Source organism: Centruroides vittatus, unplaced genomic scaffold (genome assembly GCF_030686945.1).
Source record: "Centruroides vittatus isolate TY-2023 unplaced genomic scaffold, ASM3068694v2 contig_1012, whole genome shotgun sequence".
Lineage (NCBI taxonomy): Eukaryota > Metazoa > Arthropoda > Arachnida > Scorpiones > Buthidae > Centruroides > Centruroides vittatus.
This window is the reverse complement of record NW_027120659.1, coordinates 644,863-666,714: the sequence shown is the minus strand read 5'-3', so window position 1 is coordinate 666,714 and position 21,852 is coordinate 644,863. Positions and strand designations below refer to the sequence as shown.

The 21,852-nt window shown below is 25.9% G+C and overlaps 1 protein-coding gene across 7 annotated transcripts in view; it reads right to left on the bottom strand.

The window, feature by feature from the left end:
- LOC136984698 (voltage-dependent calcium channel subunit alpha-2/delta-3-like) overlaps positions 1-21,852 on the bottom strand; it is a 222,505-nt gene that overhangs the window by 109,050 nt on the left and 91,603 nt on the right. For all 7 annotated transcript variants that reach the window (XM_067281901.1, XM_067281827.1, XM_067282170.1 and 4 more), the window contains exons 3-8: positions 20,973-21,083; positions 11,554-11,613; positions 11,300-11,459; positions 11,075-11,206; positions 10,926-10,995; positions 560-710 (exon numbers count right to left, since the gene is read on the bottom strand). In XM_067281901.1, coding sequence (XP_067138002.1) covers positions 560-710; positions 10,926-10,995; positions 11,075-11,206; positions 11,300-11,459; positions 11,554-11,613; positions 20,973-21,083 — 684 coding nt within the window. The remainder of the gene's footprint in view (positions 1-559; positions 711-10,925; positions 10,996-11,074; positions 11,207-11,299; positions 11,460-11,553; positions 11,614-20,972; positions 21,084-21,852) is intronic.

The following is a 21,852-nucleotide window of genomic DNA, read 5'->3' as shown; positions in this document are numbered from 1 at the left end:
AAAATAGGTTATTTATCTTTATGAACTAAATTCCAAAACATGTTAATGTTATCATTATGACTTGTTTTTAAAACAATATTGTTTTGCAGAGTTATTATTTGTAATTCTATTTTATCCATATAACTAAGCTCAAAATATTTGCCAATCACATCACATGCATTATCAGAAGACACGTTAAACGGATTAACAAAAAATATTGCAACAGATTCTAAATTTGTAAAATCTACAAATCAGGAAGAAAATTCTTCTGAAAGATTCTTCATAATTTTTATATATGATGTAGATTTTTTGCCAATCCTTTAGATTTTGTCGTGCGATATGGTTCGATAATTATCTCTTTCTAGTACTAATAATTAATATTACAAGTGTTGCATGTCAGAATCGAGACTGCCCGGCATCTGGTATACAAACCTGTATATTATCTTAATAGTACAATTAAAGTTTTCTTTGTTCATCTACTATCTTTGGTTATTTGTGAAACACCTTTATTTTAACAAAGATTTATTTCATAAATTAATATTAGAATAAATAACAAATATATATTCTTTGTAATACATACTTTGAGAACAGTGACAAAATCATTTTCAAATAATGTATCCAAAATATTCATTACAACATTTCCTGCTATTTCTTTTCTAATACCAGTCATTGATCCACTAACATCTAGCAAGATAACAATATCTTTTGCAGATGCAGCAGCTTGAATATACCTGTAATAAAAATTATTATTATAAAACATATAATAAAATAAAGTTTTTAATTGAAATATTACAACTTTTAGTACTTATAACTGATTAGTTCAGTTATATTACATAATTGCAACAAACAACTGTTTCAACAGAATCAAATATAAATTTTCAAAATAATGAAATAAAATTGATTTTCAATGTTAAGTGAAAAACTAAATCATCCTATGATATATTTATAGGATAAAGTGCAAATAATTTTACCTTACAATTATTTACAATATATTTAAATTTTATTAAAATACTTGACAATTTCAATAACTCCAATTATTTTTAGTTGCTCTTGTTGTTCAAAGAGATATTTGGGAGAGAATAGTCATAAAGCCAAACAGTTGCTGAATTATAGTGGGTTATATTACTATCATTATTATTTATTAAATGCTAAGTATGTTGGCACTAGAGTAAGGGTAAGGTGACCAGATTTTAACATTGGTGAAGCGGGACAAAATTGACAAAGGGAGAGCGGTTGTCTTGTTGAAAAAAAATTGTTCTAGAGCAACAAAATTTTATCATCAAAGAATGCAAAAATTGTATTGTATTATGTATTTTTAAATTTCAACATATGTAAAATTTACAAATATAATAAATATATATACTATTATAAATCATTAAAAACTCTTATTCTTTTGCATATTTCTCAGCTGAGTTAATTTTTTCTTAGTAGATTGCTGTCGTTGTTTAAAATGTCATTAAATTTTTCGCAAGAATTTGTTAAATTATATTTCACACATAATATGACTTTCAAAGTCTCAACATTTAATTGTGATTTATCAGATGTCCACACTTTATTTACGGTAGAAAAAATATGTTCAATCGCAGCATTAGTTACTGATAAGGACAACGCATATTCCACAATTTTTAAGGCATTATTGTATGGAACATAGTTTGTTTCAAAATGATGAAATATTTCTAACCATTTGTTCTGTGTTGATACTTTTGCTGATGTCCAAGATTTAACCTTTTCCTTATCAATTTACTCAACTTACGTCGGTAATTGGTTTCAGGAGAGGCAACCTAAGTCAAACTTACTTGTCTTCCAAATTTGCTTGTCACTAGGCTAAACCACAAATAACCATTCCCAGTTCTGTATTTTATTTATAAATGCATTTTTAATAATATATGGTTAATAAAGATCTATTTTAAGCTTATGAACAAATTACTTTTTTCTGTACTTTATTAAAAACTAAAATTTATCTAAATTTACAAATACATGTACAGTACATACATACTTGTAAATGTACATGTTTACAGTACATCGTGGACTTTTTATTTGTTAATGTGGTTTGCTCTAAGACATTATAAAATAAATTGATTTTGTAAGGTTAAATAACAAATATAGTTGTTATAAATTATTTTGCGATAGTAAAAAAATAAACTAATTTACATTAAATTTACCAATAAAGACCACTAAATAAGATGACAACACAGAGTCACAGATGCTTTCATATTTCGTTCTCTAGGATTTACGATGTACATTATTAACATTTACTGTAAATGTATGTATTTTAATATGATTTTATATACTTTTATTCTTATTTATTGTATAATAACATAATTTTATGTGCTTCTAACACTTTTCTAGTGATATTACGACTTCAATATTTGTGGTGGACAGACGTAAAGGCGAATAAAATGACTTGAACTTGATTTTTATTTTTTCATACCTTTTTTTTGACAAACGACTTAACTTAAAATGACGTAACCTGAGGTATACCTGTATAATTTCTTTAATAACGATTACTCATTAAAAAGATCATTTTCGAAAATATTACTATCTGGAATATGTCAACTAATGTGATCGAATCATTATATCTTTTACACTTATTTTATGCTGTGAGGTTCCTCCATCTTCTGCTTCCTTGCATAAATTCTTTACAGTAATATGCTTTAAATCACATAGCATGTATTTTGACATGCCTAAGAAGTTTGCAGCTGTAGATATCTCACTGATGATTGTTAGAGCACAAAGTACTTGCCTAAGCATATTTTTGCAGTGTTTTAGCCACTTCTGCAAATGTGAAAATTAAAATGTTTCTTTTACTCAATCATTTATGTTTACAAACTTATTAATATTAGATTAATATAAAATAATAAAACAAAACAAAATTATTGAAAGTCATTTAACAAAGAAACCCTTAAACAAATTTGTTATTGTTGAAAAATACTACTACTCTTTTCACTTTTTATCACCGAAATTGTAATAAAAATAGCCCATAAAAATAGTTCAAAAATATTTATATATTTAATGCAAATAAAACAAACAAAATACTTTTAAACAACAGCAAATTTTTCCCACCAAGTTCTTTAAAAATTTTCAAGTTAAAACTTAAGTTGAGTCGCTTTGGTGATTTAAGACCAATTCAAGTTTGAATCAATCAACTCAAGTCAATAGTATGGCTAAAAAGCAGTTCAAAATTTATTGAGACGACTCTTAGTCTCAAGTCTAAAAGTGATTTGCAATAAACAAGCAATAAAAAAATTGATAAATAAGTGATAAACTTGAAGAAGTACAAGTGTTCATTATAACATTTATGAAATCGTACTAACTTAATTTAATTAACCTATTCAAATAAATGCTATAATTAAAACATAGTGTAGTTAAAGTTATTACATAATTCTGTATCTTTTTTAATGTATATTTTTGTTTATATTTCATATAAAAGAATCAAAATATATTATAGCAATGGTATTGAAACATTTTAACAGTGCGACCCCAAGGTAATTTTCCACGACCCCAAATGGGGTTGCGACCCATAGATTGAATACCACTGTATTATAGTATTGTCAAATATTTGGTATTTCTCTATAAAAATAAAGTTTAATAAATTTAATAAGAGAGGAATATAATACACCACGCAATACTGCATGTGAACTTATTAAAATATATTTATTTTTGCATTTTAAATTAATAAAAAGAATTTAATGTTTATTTAAAACATGTTCATCTCACATTATGCTATTTCATTTTAAAAATAATATTTCTTTAAAAATAAATAAAATTTACAAAATGATACAAGCTTAGACATAAGAGGGGTGCTCATTTTCAAATATACCATTTGTATAAATTTGAAAATCCAAACAACAGAAATGAAAATCTACTTTAAAAAGTTCATTTAAAAAAATTAAGTAATAAATATAATTTATTTTCGTATCCAAATGAAAAATAATAATAATTTCCTTAACTTTCAAAATTTTTTGCATGTTAACACAAATTTGTTAAACTGAAGATAACATATGTTTAAGTAATGTTTTAAAGCATTATTTTATGAAGATAATATTATAATTTTGTCTGATTTTCATTTTTATTCTATATACTTCTTCGTATTTCTACTTCTGACATATTTGTTTCAATTATATTCTTACCTTATATCAATTATTTATTTATCATTTAATGTAAATCAGAATTTATTCATTATAAAATTATTTCATTCTTGCTGCTAGTAATTTAATCAACTTTTATACTATGGAAATGTTTATACATTTTTAATAAGATAGCTGTTTATGAGAGTGTCAGTAATTACAGAAATATAGTACAATTATACCTGATTAAAATAAATAATTAATTAAAATAAGATTTAAAAAAAATAAATGTTGTTAGTTATATATATATATATATATATATATATTTAATTAATTAATAGAAATTTTAAATTGATATATTTATTATATGTAATTAAATATACACAATTAATTAATTTAACATTAAATACTGCACCTTTTAAAATTCTTTTGTGATTTATTAAAATTAAATTTATAACATGTTAATTATTAAAATTATAATCTAACTTTTGCAATTAATTCAGTATTATTAATATTTAATTTAATTGAATAGAAATGATCATTTTAATACATATATCTAAGTATAATGAATGATATATAACCAGACTACGTATATTCAGCTTTTTCTATTCTTTAAATATTGTATATAAAATTTTTATAACCTTCACAATAATTAAATTATTGAAAAACAGCATTTTAATTCAAATATTAGTATTACGGTCAATTTAAGAATGTTTTTAGCTTGGTGTTCACTTAACACTCAGCTAAAAATATTCTTAAATGAACTATTGTTTGTTTTTCAGCTACGCATTCATTCATTGTGTTCTTTGTAAGTTAAGAGTGATGCCTTCTGAAGTTACAAAAATAAAGATTCCAAAAATATTCAAGAATTAGAAGTTGACTAATGATTTCCTTATCTTAAAGATAAATTTGTTGTAATTAAATTAAATTCATCCAATTAATAGATTTATAATCTTTATTTTTAAAATTTAGTTTTATAAGTATTATTATATTTAAAAAAGTCAATAAAATTGAGAAATTAAGGATTAGTATAAGTTAATCTTTTCTTAGATTCTAAGAGAGCAACATTATTTAGTATTAACTTCTTGGAACTTATAAGAATGAATTATATTGAATTTTTAGTTAATTCTGAATTAGCTACTTTCTTTGAATTTTTTCTAAATTAGGATAATTTATGCATCTAGTGTTTTTTGAAAAAAATATATAAATATATATATTTACCTATTCATAAAGATGTTTAAAATTTCAAAATAATTATGTTATTCATTTTATTTTATGAAAATGCTTTAACAAATTCTGCCGGTCTGACAATAGAATGCATTAAGGCATTGTTCCTTATTCACTAATTGTAGATTTGAATCCCGACTTCAGCAGATATTTGTGTTTGTCAGATTTGGATAGGAATTGTTGTTTTAGGGAAGTGTATTGCCGTTGCTATAATTTGTAACATTGCATTTTTATAAATTTAAATAAATAAAATGTTAATTATATAAAATAATAAAAAAATTGTAAAATAGTGCATGAATTAAATTCTAAAAAATAAACTAAAAATTTTTAATGACTTATTCTCATTTCTAAATTTTTTTCAAAATCAAAAAATTTGAGTTTAAGGGTCATTAACTTAATTATCAAGTTTATCATTTAATTTAAAACATTACTAAGTTTCTAAAATTACTATAAATATAGTTTTTGCACTTTTTGTACTTTTTATTTAAATAAGACAAAGGATTTGGGTTTGAAATTGTATAATTTCCAACAACAGTGATACAAATAATTGAATGATTTAATATTAATATTAAAAATGTGATACTTTGAAGCTTCAAAAACCTTCTAACAAAGTCTTATATTTTTAATAAATACATTAAAGTCAAACAATCTGCCAGATTATACAGGCTGTAATAGATTATTTGGCCTTAATTGAAAATCAGATTATTGGCTGTTTATATTTGTAAATACTTTAAAATAGGAAACATTTTATAACATTATATATTTTAACATTCTTATAAGTTTTCTCAAGCTTATAAGAAACATAATAAAGTTATTTTTTTTTTTGTTCTGTATTGTACTTTAAAGTGTGAGAATCATAAATTGTTTCAAATATAAATGTTTCTTTGTCAATCTTTGACCCCATACTTTTACTCATTTATAACAGAACTAATTGATTACAAAGATTTTTTTTATTTACTTGTATTAAATGCTCAAAAAATGTTTAATACATTTAAATAAAAAAAGACCTCTATAATCAATTAGAAATTTTTATATATGAATAGAAGTGTTTGTTTGTTATTTTGAATCATTATTAAAAACTTGTAACATGGTAGAAAAGTCATTTTTTCTTTTAAAAATTGTATTATTTATAAATCTACAATATTTAAAACAATATGTATATTAAACACAGACAAACCTAAAACCGGAACAAATTAGCAAGGTTGCAACCGAAGTTTTCATCTCTAAAACATGAACATCGAATGTCACTATCTTGTAAGTGGCACTCGACATTCGACATTCACATTTTAGAGATGAAAACTTCGGCTGTAACCTTGCTATTAACTCAAAATAGTACTTTTACTAACGTTTTTGCAGAATTTACAACATTTGTAGCAGATGTCCTCAGATATAATAGATATAATGCAGAATTAAATAAACAAATTAAAATTGAACATGATTTTTTGAATAAATTATAAGTTCAGTTTAAAATTATTTTCCAAAAAAAATTATAAATTTTGTTTAAAATCAATATATATATTAATTAAAACAAACCATTATAAAACTCAACTTTTAAAATGGAAGAGATAATATTTAAAAATCAGGGTTAAAAATAAAAAAGCTACCTCAGCATTTGAAAAGATAAATAACTCTGTAAATAATCAATATTAAAAGCATGCATATAATTTACTTACTTAATTACATACAAAAATCAATGTATTTCTACTTAAATTAGAAACTTGAAATTTGATAAAATTATAGAGCTTAGTATACACCTGGTACAAAAACTCTAAAATACATTTAATTTCAGTGTTTAAAGATTGTTTTAAAAAGCTAATTTCTTAAAAAGAATTACAATTTCAGGATTTTTTAATAAAATATATCTTTAGAACATTTTTTTCTTTTTTAAAGACTATCACTGAAAGAAATACTGTAAGTAAACAATAAAATAATGTGTATTTATTTTAAATCTTTTTGACTTTCTCAAAAATTTTGTTTTTAAATATCAGCAATCAGTAATTTAACAAAGTCGACTATTGTATAAACATATGAAATGTAAACATCTAAATTCACAATCAATCAATCTGATTTTAATAGTCAAAACTTTATCAAAGTTTAATGACTAATATGTAAAAGCAAACCTTCTAAGAATGAAGCTCTAATAATAATATTATATCTAATCAAAAATATTATTTTTCAAATGTTTCCAGAAATAAAATTTGATTCCAATAAGCAATGTAAGTAAGGTTCTTTTCTGTTAACAGGATGTCAGTTGTAACTTTAATCCAATGTGACTATTGCATTTAACTATTTAGCCAACATGGTTGTGCCAGCTTGAAGTAGCCTAGCCCACTTGACTGTTTGTGGGGTACTTGATGTTATATAATTTTAGGGGGCTTGCCCCCACCACCCTAAAACTATATAACTTGCACATCAGGAGTGGGGCTTGCCCCTACCCTCAAGGTGCAAGTAATAGCGAGCACTGAAGTGCATAACTATATGTGAAGCATGTAAAATAGGCAGTATACTGATACATGTTAAAAACTGATCTTTGAAGGCGAATATCTCACAAAGGGTCAATAATTCTGGGGTAGTGCAAAATCTCTCATTCAGAGCTTGAATATTACCTGTTGCTGTACAGATTGGCTGGCATCCCATTAACAGAAAGGTACCATAAGTAATTTCTAGAATATTGTTCCAATAAACTTTTGTACAGAAAAGTTTTGAAAGTTATTCTATCAATGTAATTGTTGTATTTAACATATAATAAACACAAAACATATTAATGTCGTGACTGTATATTTAATAAATGTTTATTTTTATTCTTTATTTAAAAGCTTTCTCAATACAATTTTCTAAATTAATTTTTAGAATATGCATATTTAAATTTAAATTTGAATGTGTATTGTAAAAATAAATTTTATTCAAAAAATAATTTAAGTAAAATCAAAAATTATAAGCAAGGCAGTTCTATGAGAGATAACATGGGTTAAAGCCCACTGACACAAAAACATTAAAATTTATTTGTTGAAACTTTAAAACATTTATGATGGCAAATATATTTATCAGACTTCAATACAATCATTCCACACATGCTAACAAAAATACTTATAATTCATACTTTGCAATTACATTGTAATTTCTATGTTGTGAATTATTTATTTATTATGTATAACACACTATTATAAAATTGAATAATCTCTATACTTTTTCACCAAGAAATCATGACAAAAAGTCAGAATGTGCAGTTTATCCAAAACAATTTGGTGACAGAACCTATAAAGTCTACTGTGCTTTCTGTCACTAAGTGTTTTTCTTACTTTGATAGTGATGAAATTCACTTATCAACTGGATGACTTTGCTTAATATAATGGCTGTCTGTAATCAATGGTCATGAGCAATATTATTAAACATTTTTGTGTGACTAATTTTGTGAAAATAAGAATAAATAAAGTTAAATATACAACTGAGATGACAGTAAATAATCTTTATTCCTATGTTACCTCTTAGTTTAAGCTATTAGTCTATTGGTAGATTTTCATCTTCAATTTAAATTAAACAATGTAAAGAAGTCTTACTTTCATTTTGTGGCAGTGTGCCATATTTTGTATATATATATTTTTTATTTTAATATAGTATAGTTTCTTTTCTTTCTTTTTTGTTCTATTGTCTTTCCTTTCTAGAATTTTCCTTCTTAACCCTTTCCTCTTGAGTGTTGATGACCCACACAGAGAACAAAAGAAAAAGAAGAGCCCTGAGTGCTAAAGAGGAGAACAAGATACTCTTTTGGTTGGGACATCTGAGGGACAGGACATATGAAGAGGTGCTCTAGGTCATTTTGGCAGTGACTAGATACGAAAGAAGGCAAGTTCGACAAATAGAAATATAAGGACTTTGAGAAATTACCAAAGTGAATTTAGTAAAAATCAGAAATCATCCATGTTTTCCACAAGAAAAAAAATCAAAGATTATCATCACCCCAAGATCATTGCTATGTTTGGATACCCACTTTCTACTACTTTCATTATTCTACACCTATTTCTTCTCTTCTTTTGTAGTATATAAATTAGTTTTTTAAGTGTCTAGTTATAGTTCATTTTATATCTCTTGCAAAGATTGTGGTAAAATTTTGTGTCAAGAGATTATCCTTAACCATTGTCCATATTCCCACATTTTGTACAAATATTTACTGTAAGACTATGAAATTGTACACCGAGGAGGGTCGGAATCCAAAAGAATCCTATTCACAACATGCAAAGAAAGTAAAGATACTTTATAAAATTGTATATTTCCTCTCGCTGGATTACTTATTTTGCGTGAACTTTTACAATTTAATTAACACATTAATTCATTATGTAATACATTACTATAAATAGTAGATAATTTATCAGATATGCAAATAACCTTTTTCCCCTTGGTATTTTTATCTTTTAATACTACATGGACTTGTAAACTGAACATCACCCATATTAAATGATACAAAACAGAAAGGGAAAATTGCTATTTTGTTATAATTAGTAAAATTTTGTTAAATATATAATAAATTAAATTAGTCAAGTTTCTTCTTTTTTTAAACTAGTATCTAAAAAGACTGGGAAATATGGATTACTTTGAGGGCACAGGTTATTGGAGTAAATACAGTAATATTTATTTATGCTAGTTTGATTTTTTTATAACTATCATAAAAGATCTAATTTTTATCAAAATTTCATTTAATAAAATTAGTTTTTGTAAATATTGATTTAAATGAAAATAGAACTAAACAATTTTGGTAAAGATATTAAACATTTTTTCTGAAATTATTTTAGTACTTTATGCAATAAATGTTTCATTTAGAAAATTTCAATTTTTATAATCACATAAAATTTCTAAAATGCATAACAACTCTGACATTAAATGTAAAATAAGTGTTTAATAAACAATTATAATGCACAAACCTTTTTCAACTAAAAACAGAAAAATATAATAAACATTGTTATATCTTCCAAAATTATTTTCATTCACAAAATAATCTTTCAAGTAATAATTTCAAAAGATAAACAAATAAAAATCATTTTGGTCAAACAATTTCAGATTGAAGAAACTAAAAAACATATAAAAAGTCTTTCAAATTCTATAGAAAATTAATTAATATCTTCAATAAGTTTCATGCCTCGTCTGGAAAAAACAAACTCAACCTTATAGCTTTTGTATTAATTTCTCCCTTTATTCATTCTTCCATATTAGCATATTTTAATAAATATTATTTATTTTTAAATAAAAATATTCACGCCAATAAATCTATTTATTCAATGAGAAGTGTTTATTTCTGTGTTACATTATCAAACTTAACAACAAATATTTATTGCAAATCTACAAATTTATCGTTAATCTATTTTTCATTTAAAATATGTTTATTGAATATTATTTGATAAAGATGTTTTTAAAAATCTGATGCATTGTTATTTTAAATTGTTCAAAAATCTAATGTTTTAAAACAAAAATTATTTTAAAAATAATTGTATTAAGTCAGTATTACATTTTAATCTAATTATTCTTTAATATACTTAACAAGTTATAATGTTTATACACTTTTGTATAAACATCCCCAAGCCCAATGTATTAATACTAAATCAAACTATGGCAATAGTTTGGTTTAATACATCCTTTTGATTTTGAATATTGAAAACTTACCATGGTTGCATGCGACAATCATAAAAATCGGGATCCTTCTCATCATCATCATTTTTTGGCCATTTTGAACCTGTAATATATATCAATCCATAAATTTATCAGTATTAATTTTCCTATTAAAAAATTAAATTTATTTTTAAAATTTTTGCCTGGAAATGTTCGAAGAAATCCTGTACTGCTTCCAAAATATTGCCAATGAAGAGAAGGATCTGCTGCTAAGTTGTTCCTGAAGACTGGGTTGAGGTATTCAGACCATTTAATAGCATTTACCAAATTTGATTCTATAAAAAGCCATATTAAATCATTCTATCTGATGGATTAACATGACTGAAATTCAGCAGTTTATAATTTTTAAAATAGAAACATTTACTAACCTTTATCGTAGACGTTTGTTGGAACATGTATGGAACTATGCATAGTATTTACAGGAATATCAAAATTACGATGGGGTTTTAATTCTAATTCTTTCCATCCAGCATCTTTTACTGGCTGTTCATTTGTATCATATATTTTTTTGGCATTAAAATATTCAAACTACATAAATAAAATAATTTTACACATTAAAGAGATAAAAAGAAAATTAATTTATTATTTTAAATATATTTTTAAAATTTTAAATAAAACTAACATTTAATGTCTTTTCATGTTGGTGAGTGAATACAGCTGATTCTGCAGCTTCCGCTATCCTCTGAAAAGTAAAGTAATAATTTCTAAATTATATCAAGATTAATTTTCTTATGTTAAAAACGTTATAAAAAGTTTATTAGCCAAATTTATTATTTTTATACATTAATAAATATTATTTATATTTAGTTTATTAGTAAAAAAATTTATGTAAGAAATGAAATTTTTTAATATCAGGTCAGTCCATAAGTCCGTGTGCATTTTTATGACCTTGAGAAAAATTTTGTTTTGCTGTTAAAAATGTCAGTCTAATGTGATAATTTTTACACCGAAGTGTTAAATTGGATCTCATTCATATAATACTGTTCAGAATTGTGAACATTTCAGTTGTTTATTTTCGTTAAAATGAAAGTAACGGACGAATACAAAAGACATGTTTTATACTTTTTACTTTTAAGTGGTGAGAATGCTACAAATGCAGCCAAAAAAATAAATACTGTACATAATCAAATCGTAATTAGTGCAAGGACTGCGCAGAAGTAGTTTGAAAGATTTAGAAACAATGATTTTAGTGTGGAGGATAAGGCTCGTACTGGAAGATCCATTGACTTTGATGATGATGCTCTCTCTGCACCAGTTGAAGCAGAACCATCTTTAACAGTTGACGAAATTGCGGAACGTTTAAATTCATCCCACGGAACTGTTCATAGACACCTACGACAAATCGGAAAAGTTTCAAAGCTAGGAAAATGGACACCGCACGAACTGTCAATAGCTAACCGACAACAACGTGTAAACATTTGCACGTCTCTTTTATCCCGTATTGCTTTAGAACCTTTTCTTGGTAGGCTGGTTACCGGAGACGAAAAATGGATCCTCTATAATAATGTGACGAGAAAAAAACAATGGATGGATGGCGACAAGCAGCCAAAACAGACTGCAAAAGGTCGCATCCAAAAAAAATTCTTTTGTCTGTTTGGTGGGATATGTCGGGTGTAATTCACTTTGAGCTGTTAGAACCTAATCAAGCAATTACAGCTCAAATGTATTGTGAGCAATTAGAGCGTTTAAATGAAAAATTGAAAAAAAATCGACCGTCGTTACGAAAAATACGCACGAACTTATGGACTGACCTGATACATTAGTATTAAAGCAAATTAATATAATCTACAAAAATTAATATATTTCTATGTATAATTATAATACTTATAAATTCTAAATAAAACTTCAAAATAATTTTTTTAAAATTATTTTGAAGTTTAAAATTTAATAATTTCATTTGAAATTTTTCAATTCATTTATCAGTTCTACATATTAATTGTTCTATAATAATAGTTTTATACAAATAGTACTAAATTTTAAAATTATCAATGTTGGGACCTTCTGATGCTAATTATTGATGCTAATTATTGTGCTACTTCATAATGCCAGACTGCAATTTTTAATTTATTGAAGAGACTATTTCTCGTCTATAAAATCGTGCTGCTGTCAACGGCTAGACACCTTAGAGCTGTGTTCCACAACTGGTGTGCCATCACAATGTGAAAGGTGTGATGTGAACTTTTACATCTATTAATTGTCAAGTTTTATTTATATATTTTTTATTACAGTTGCTGTGTTTCTTATGCTTGTATTTCATTCTCTTCTGTAGCACTGATGAAATAAGATGATGTTTGTTTATTCTTTATTACAAGCCATGTATTCTAAGAAATTAAATGTAAAATAAATTTGCTCACAGGTGTTGATGTCTGTTTAATAATAATAATAATAAGATGAAGAAGAAGAATGATGATAACAATAATAATAGGTTAGTGGCATTACATAATTCTGCTACTTGTACCATATCATACATTTTGAGGGGAATAACATTTTGGTGTGCTGTGTTGAGTCATGGGTGTGCCGCAAGTAGAAAAAGGTTGCAGAACACTGCCTTAGAGGTATGAAGGAGTACATGTCAGGAGTTGCAATTTGGCACAGTGTATTTGGTGCCCAAATCATATGCACATAAAAAAACCAGACTTGCAGGTAATCAGGGAACTGAAAACCGGGTCAAAATAAAATACAAAATGACAAGACTGTTTCTACAAACAGGCACGAGTGCAAGATTTGCACATGCATTGCTTGCAAACTGAAGCAATAAACAAATGCAAATGCAATGTAAAATCTCAAATTTTAAAGATATTCACAAAACATTTTGTTTTTTTAAAATTTGATTTTATATTTAAAATTCAAGAGGTATTCTTTATAATAACTTTAATTTTGAGATTCAGTAGAAAGAATATTTCAAATAGTATCTCTGATTTTGAATTTCAGTTTTGCATAGGTTTTAATATAAATTCACATATAGCGAGACATAGCCTTGTCCCAAAAATGGCTTCGCAGTTTTACTTGTTTAATTTAGAATATATGCTTTCCATCTCTAATTATTAGTATCTTGTCCATGTACACCATACTTTTCCTGACAACAACACAGTCATGCTGGTCATCTTTGTAACACCATTCCAAGGAAAATTTTTGAATTGAAATTGCACGACTTCTGGTCTATACTGAAAGTTCGTATATAGTAATCGGGGCCTCTTGCTCTTAAACATTCCATATCTGATCTCAACTTTCATCTATCGATCATTGTTCTCAAGATTAAGAAGAGGACAGACAGAGAGACGGACAACAGTGGGAATTTATAGGTCTACAGTTTTTTCGAATTACAGCCCAAAAATTTGAAAAATATTTCAAACAGTGATTAAATCTTTTTAAAGTTCAGTTATGTACATTATTTTGAAATCTTTTATTTACATTATCATTCTATATTTTAGAGCATTATATTTTTTAAAGACAACTTATTTCAAATGAACTGAAAATTTTAGCAAGACAATCAATTAGAACAACTGTGAAATTAAAATATGATTTTGAAATTATTATTTCATGAAATTAACTATAATACAAGGACTATAGCTTCATGTAACAAAGAAAGAAAATGTTTCTCTTCTTCATTCTTCCAGGAAAAAAAGCAAAATCTTTTTTGGTACATATGCTTTCCCTAAGGGTATGCCAACATATATTGAAATAGAATTGACTATTTGAATCATATGGAATGAAAGAATAGCATTTCTTTTTTTTAGTGAAGATACTGAATGTATGTAGTACATAAATAATTGCATAAAAAATTATTATATTTTAAAAAAATAGTTATTTAAAGACCTTATAAAACATGTAGCTTGTTAAAATTAACTTAAAACTTAAAAAAATATTCATTTAAATATATTTATATTAGAGAATTTTATTAAATATTCTATATCCACCTTTTGACTTAACTGTTGTCTAAGTTTGAAGAGCAAATAACTTCAAATTATTCAGATTAAATTTATGTTTATGACATTCTTAATTTTCTAACAACATATGACTACAATTAACTCTACATGTTAAAACTGAATCCTAACTAACTTGATGTAATTGTTCTATTGATCATTATTTGAGTTTTTTACTATATTTTACAATCAATACACTTTGTATACCTATTATATCATTGAAGGACTTACACAAGAATCTATAATACATTTAATATAATTTTTCAATATTTTATTTTTTGTTTTCTTGAATTAAAAATAAAAAGAAATTACATGAAATATAAATTATTTACATACATATGTGTATATATGTGTATGTGTATGTATTATAGGCCTATATGTAAGTAAAATCTAAAATCAAATATCTAAAACTGAAAGCATAAAAATCATAGCAAAAGAAACTTATATAGAATATTTTTCATCAATTTCTGCCTTTTTAATTTGTTTTGTGATAGTCACGTGAGTGTACAATAGTCCCCGAGAGGCAGTACACAAAAAAATAACAACAATTACAGTAGAGCATCAATTATCCGACTCAATTGGGGACTGGGGTTGGTCGGATAACTGCAAAAACGGATAACCAAAAAGTATGAAAAAATACATTAATTAGTATATTAGTATATCGCTATTAACCTACTTCGCATTGAATTTTCATCGATGTTAAGCCTAACAAAATTTTAAAAAAAATAATAATCGTTGCTATGTGGCTGTACGCCTTTATTTATGTATAGTTTTTAGTTTAATTTATATTCTATTTCTATAAATCTATCCTTCTTTCCAATTTTCTTTGTCTCATTGTCTCGAACTTCCGAGAACTCGGACTTACCCATAGCCCACCAGGAGGTAGGGGAAAACAATAGACAGCAACGAGCCTGGAGGGGAAAAGGAACATTCCACTGGACATTCTTTGGCTGGACACAAACGAAGAAAGACGTGTGGCTGCGAACCTCAAGAGTGAGAAATTGGCGAGCTCTGTGGAATAGGGCCAAAAGGAACAGATTAAGAAGAGAATCCGATCACTGGAAGAAAACGCTAAGAAACTCTCATTGTAAGAGAGAGTATACAAGCATTATAAGTCAGGACAAGGATCTGCGTCCAACAACAGCCAAGAAATTGGGTACCCATCTATCCTATAATCCTTCTTACTTCCCTTTTTTCTTCTATCCCTTCCTATTAGTTTAAGTCCGATTAAAATTCGCGCGCATTAGTTAAGTAGTATTGTCGGGCAGCATTTGTAATGGAACTGTACTATGCGGATTACGGTTACGATACGAACACCGAAAAACAGCGGGAATCCATAAAGAATTTGTACCATTTATTTCCAACGCAAAATTAAATTTATTTTAATTGATCAACACGTGTACGTGTTTTTCTTTCGCGTCATACTTTTCACAGCTATTGTATCGTTAAAAATTATTTCTTTATTCTGCACAAAATAAATACAGTACTGTACTGCATATTGAAAAATACAGTATAAAACAAATATATATATATATATATATATATATATATTTGGGTAACATATTTGGGTAACATATTTGGGTAACATATATTATAAAGTAGGCCTATACATTAAAAAATGAAGTCCAAAATTTTCTTTTGCTTCACAGCTGACCCTTGTTTTTTGCCGCTAAATCTCGCACATGTTTTAAAAACAGCAATTGGATAGCGTCCTTACATAAAATTAAGCCTTGTTTAAATACCGGCCTCCCTTTTATGGTCGAGCCAGTGTTGCCAGCTAATAGACGCAAAAATTTAACAAAAATAATATTAAAGTAGCCAAGATATAGCCAAATATTGTAGCGCCACATCACTAGTGGACATTTGAATTTGCTGATTAGGACGTGGTCAGTTAACCGATGTAATGGTTGATTGGGAGTCGGATAATCAATGCTCTACTGTATTTGTTTTTTTTCACGTGATTAACAATATACAAGATTCTTTCGGATTCCAACTCTTAATGTTATACAATATCCCGAACTGGGCGTGGAATCGAGCAAATACAGAACAAAAGAATGTGCTTGCAACAAATAAGAAAAGACCAACTTGTAATCTTACAACTAACTTACACTAAATTATAAACTAAAAAGGAAAGGAAGAATAGCAAGAAGTTTTAGTATGATAGAGGAGATCATAAGGAATACCCGGGTTCTGTGTTTGGTATTGACGCTCTTCTGGTGGGGAACCACTCTAAATTGTTTCTTGCTGATCTTTTTCAGATCTTTTCGAAGATTCTCTTTTGTACAAGGGACGTTGTCTCTCTCCCTCTCTTTATGTTAGCAAGGTCCTTTCTCTTTCTGTAGGCCACCTTCATCTCCCTGTGTCCTTCCAGATGACAAGCAGGAGCATAACTTTCACATGTCTACCTTCACCGAGAGTCCGACCCAAGAATGAACCTTCTTATCATTCTAGTAGCCTCAGGGTCTTCACTTCCCATCGTTACCATGGTTCATGGAAAGGGTTACCCCACCCATAGGAAGAAATGTTCATAGAAAATTCGAGAAAACAAAAGGAAAAACAAAGAAGAAAGAAAACTAAAAAATAAACTTATATCTAATATATACATTAATATGGCATATTGCCACAGTTTCAATATGAAATAATACTTTTCTCTTATTATGTAAAGACAGAAATGTATTAAAATTAAACATATTAAAATACTAAAAGAGTATTACTAATAATTTTTTAAATTTTACAAATATCATCAAAATGTAAAAGTGCTAAAAAAAGAATGATGACAAATTAATTATAAAAATGTAATAAAAAAAAATAAATGTATTATATATATATATATGTTGATAATTTGTCATTGTAAATGGCATAAGTTATAGTTTGTTTGAAAAATGTAAATAAATTTGTAGACTGTTTAAAAACTATTCAAATAATTAGTGTATATGCATGTAAAATATCCATTTTCTTAATATAGTAATTATATTTTTCTTATAACAATTAATTTAGTGACTACTGAAAAATCAATTATTTTTTCTCTTCCAGTGCAAAATTCATTTATAGCCTAAGCTATTTTCAAAAGTATTGTTATTTATGAATATCTTATAAATTATCATTTGAATTTCTTCCAGTTATAAATTTCAGTGGATGATCAATATTCCACAAGCAACTGTTTCAGTTACCTTATATATGCTGATATTATTATGCTTAAGCGATATGTAAGTACAACATTGTGTGTCATGATCAGTGAATGCAAAAGTTTTCATTGACACCTGTTCAACTGTCTTAAGAACCTATTCAATTCTTTTCTATAGAATACCTGAATTCCGTGGAATAAAAATAACAATTTGATGCTAATTACTCACTCCAATGTTGTGCCAGTGACTAAAAAGAAATTAGGTTATATGCATGTTGAATGCATACACTTTATGGTATGCAGTTGAATAAACTTTTTCTGCTTCTTTAATTTACATCAATTTAGTGGCATATAACAAAAGTTAATGTAATAAAATGTTTCTAAGAAACTGTGTTCATGAAAAAATAACAATTTGTTCATAAATATGATGATACAGATTTTCAAAATGATTTTAATTAAAGAATAATCTTAATTGTTTCAACATATTATTTTGAAAACGTCAGTTGTTTTTAATACTTTAAATAAAATGTATATTTAAAATATTAAATTAATATTGAATTAAATATTCAGAACTATTCGGATTATGCTATATTTAGAACAGAAATTAATGATTAGATTAATTTGTCTCTGAGATAAGTTGAATTGCTATCTATTAATAACTTTAATATTAGATATTTTTAAACTAATTTAATTAATAATTCAGAATTTTCAAACTTGCAACTCTTGTAATAACTATTTTCTAGATATAAAAATTTACACTTATTATAGTCATACAGATTAGGTTATCATCATGTAACACTTTTCATGTAAATAGCATATTTTGCTCATAAAATTTATATATATAAATAGCATATAATGTTTTATAAGTTAAAAACTAAAAATACTATCATAATTTCATAATCTTAACAATAAAAAAAATAATAGCAATCATTATTAAAACTGTAATGAATCTTTCAATGCTGACTTCACTTTTACTGATTGAAAAATTAATGTATGTCATATACTAGCAACCTACACAGTTTTCTAGAAATTTACACATCTGCTACTAGAGAATGATATGGCAATCAACATTTTAATTACAAAGTAACCTAAAGATGGTAATCAAATAGCTAATAACCATTATCCATGTTTTTCTTTCTTTAAAAAATGAAATATTGAATAAACACAAATAAACATCTAAAACTGACTATAGAATTAGAATATTCAAGCTTTCAGCAATTTTATTATTATTTTATTTTATTATTATATATATTATTCATTTCCACCATTTTTATTCATTTTATTTAGTAATAAATTCTATAAAATGCAATTATTCAAATTGCTTTTTTATGGTGACAATTAATAGAAATGTCTTATTTACAAACTAAGAATTGAGAAATTTACGTAAATCATAAGTTTCTTCATAGAATAAATTTTCATACAAGTTTAATTTTTTTCACGAATTTTCAATTTTTTCCTTTACTTCTATATTCCAAAGATTGATTTTTAGATCGAAAAACATTTGAAAATATATAGTTTTATTAATTGCTTCTATAATATAGGAAGTTAAACATTTTTGTGAATAATTTATAAAGAAATGTTTTTGCTTATTTGTATTTATCAAATGTGGACTGTATTCGTAAAAGTAGAACTGTACTACTTATACTACTTAGTAAACACAAGGAAAGAGTCTTAAATTACTATTTCAAATTTTCAGAGTTTCAAAATCCTTAAACAGATGGTCTGATTTTTAAACTTAATGATAATGAAAAAAATCGAATTATTTCAAAGATCCAAAATATTTATTAGTCTTAACATTTATAAATATCTAATTTTATCTTCAGAATTATTCTATTGAGTATATATTGACTTCTAGAAATAAATGAAATACTTTAAAATATAAAGTTTTACTTTATGTAAATGAATATTTGTATACTTTCTGTATTTTTCTGAATTATATTCACAATAAATATTATTTCAATGAAAGGTAAAGAAGTTTTAAACTGAATGGATATACAATTATACTATAATAAAATACAAATAACATTAGAAGAGATTTCCGTTTTCCCATATTTATCATAATAATTAACCGTTCAGTTAAATAATTTTTTTTATCTGTATAAAAGTGAATGCCATTCTTAAACAAAATTTGAACTGTTCTTTTTATTGTTCTAAAGTAAAGTTTATGCTACTGTACTAAAAAATGGAAAAATACAAAATTGTTTGTCCAATAAATAAACTTTGATTTCTTAAATATTAAAACTGTTTTGACTTTAAGGTAATAAAATATGAGATTAATCATAAACTTTTGTGCAGATATAAATTTAACGTATCATTTTAGTGATGAGATGTTGAAGCTATGAAAGAAAACACTGAATAAAGAACATGCACAGTACAGCACATATACAAATAATTTTATTTTTGATACTGTTAAAGAAAATTTCATTATAAATAATAATATCTATCTGTCATACTTCACATAAACGTTAAATAATAAATATAAAAGAGTAAGTATTTTGAATTACCAGGATAATTAGCTGAATAAGAACTAAAACCATTCAAGTTTTTAAGTTAAATGGATTAATCTCAGCTGTCAAATTTCTTTATGAATTAATTTCCATTCATCTTAAAATTAATCTCAAAAAAACATCTGATAATTTTGATTGTTATTTTAAAAAATTAATTAAATAATATTTTTTAAAGTAAATTAATAGGTTAATGTTACCTTAGGTAGCCAAGATGGCGGCTCGTCTCTAATTCCAGCAAGGAAACAGTGCGACGCACGTTCTAACCTAACCTAACCTATTCTAATAATTTGGTTGCTAATAATTATGGTAATTTATTAGAATAGGTTAGGTTAGGTTAGAACGTGCGTCGCACTGTTTCCTTGCTGGAATTAGAGACGAGCCACCATCTTGGCTACTTAAGGTAACATTAAACATATTTAAAAATATGAATTTTCATAATAACTTGTAATTGTAATAAAATAAATAATTTTTTCCTCTTTTTACTCACCTGAACAGCATCTCGCTTCCAGCCGAGCATATTTTTTACATCTAATCGCATTTCATCAAACATTGGTGGTATTTCTACCCATTCTACTTTGGCTCCATGTTCCTCAAAATTCTGTATAATAAATTTTACATTATTTTTAACTGTTAGATAATTTAAATATAATATTTATTTTAATATAAAGTATAAGGCATATATATGGCAATCGATAATTCTATACAGTGGATATATAAGTATGCAAAGTAAAAAATAAAATAAAATTTATATATTTGGTAATAATAAAAAATATTTTAAACATTACTTGGTATATAGTCTGCATTAAAAAAGTTATCTGCTATCATGCCTTTATTTAGTGACATAAAAAAACATCTGTTTACTTATTTTATAACATGAAATAAGAATTTTCTAGTTCAAAAAGAATTTTACAACTTTAAAAGCATATAGAATTTTAATTAGAAGCTTCAAAAATCCACATACAACAGCAAATTATGGTCATGACAGTACAAAGATGAATGTGTTTTGTACTCTTAGCAAATATAAAATGTATGATAACTTCTATTTCTATGAGGGGACTATCAATATAATAGAAAATTTTTTCATTTCACAGTTAAACAATGACAAAAAAGGATATGTGCACTTTCAGCAAGATGGTACACCATTCCACTATCATACAGATGATAGAGATTTTCAAAATAAACATTTTTATCAGTGGACTGGTCAAGCAGAGCCAACAACATAGCCACCTTGTTCTCCAGATTTGACATCTCTTGACTTAATTTCTGGGGTTTCATTAAAGATCAAGTATTTATGTGGAATAAATACTTGATTTTCAAATCTTTAAAAAATCTTTCTGCAAATCTCAGAAACTGGAAATGGATTCTGG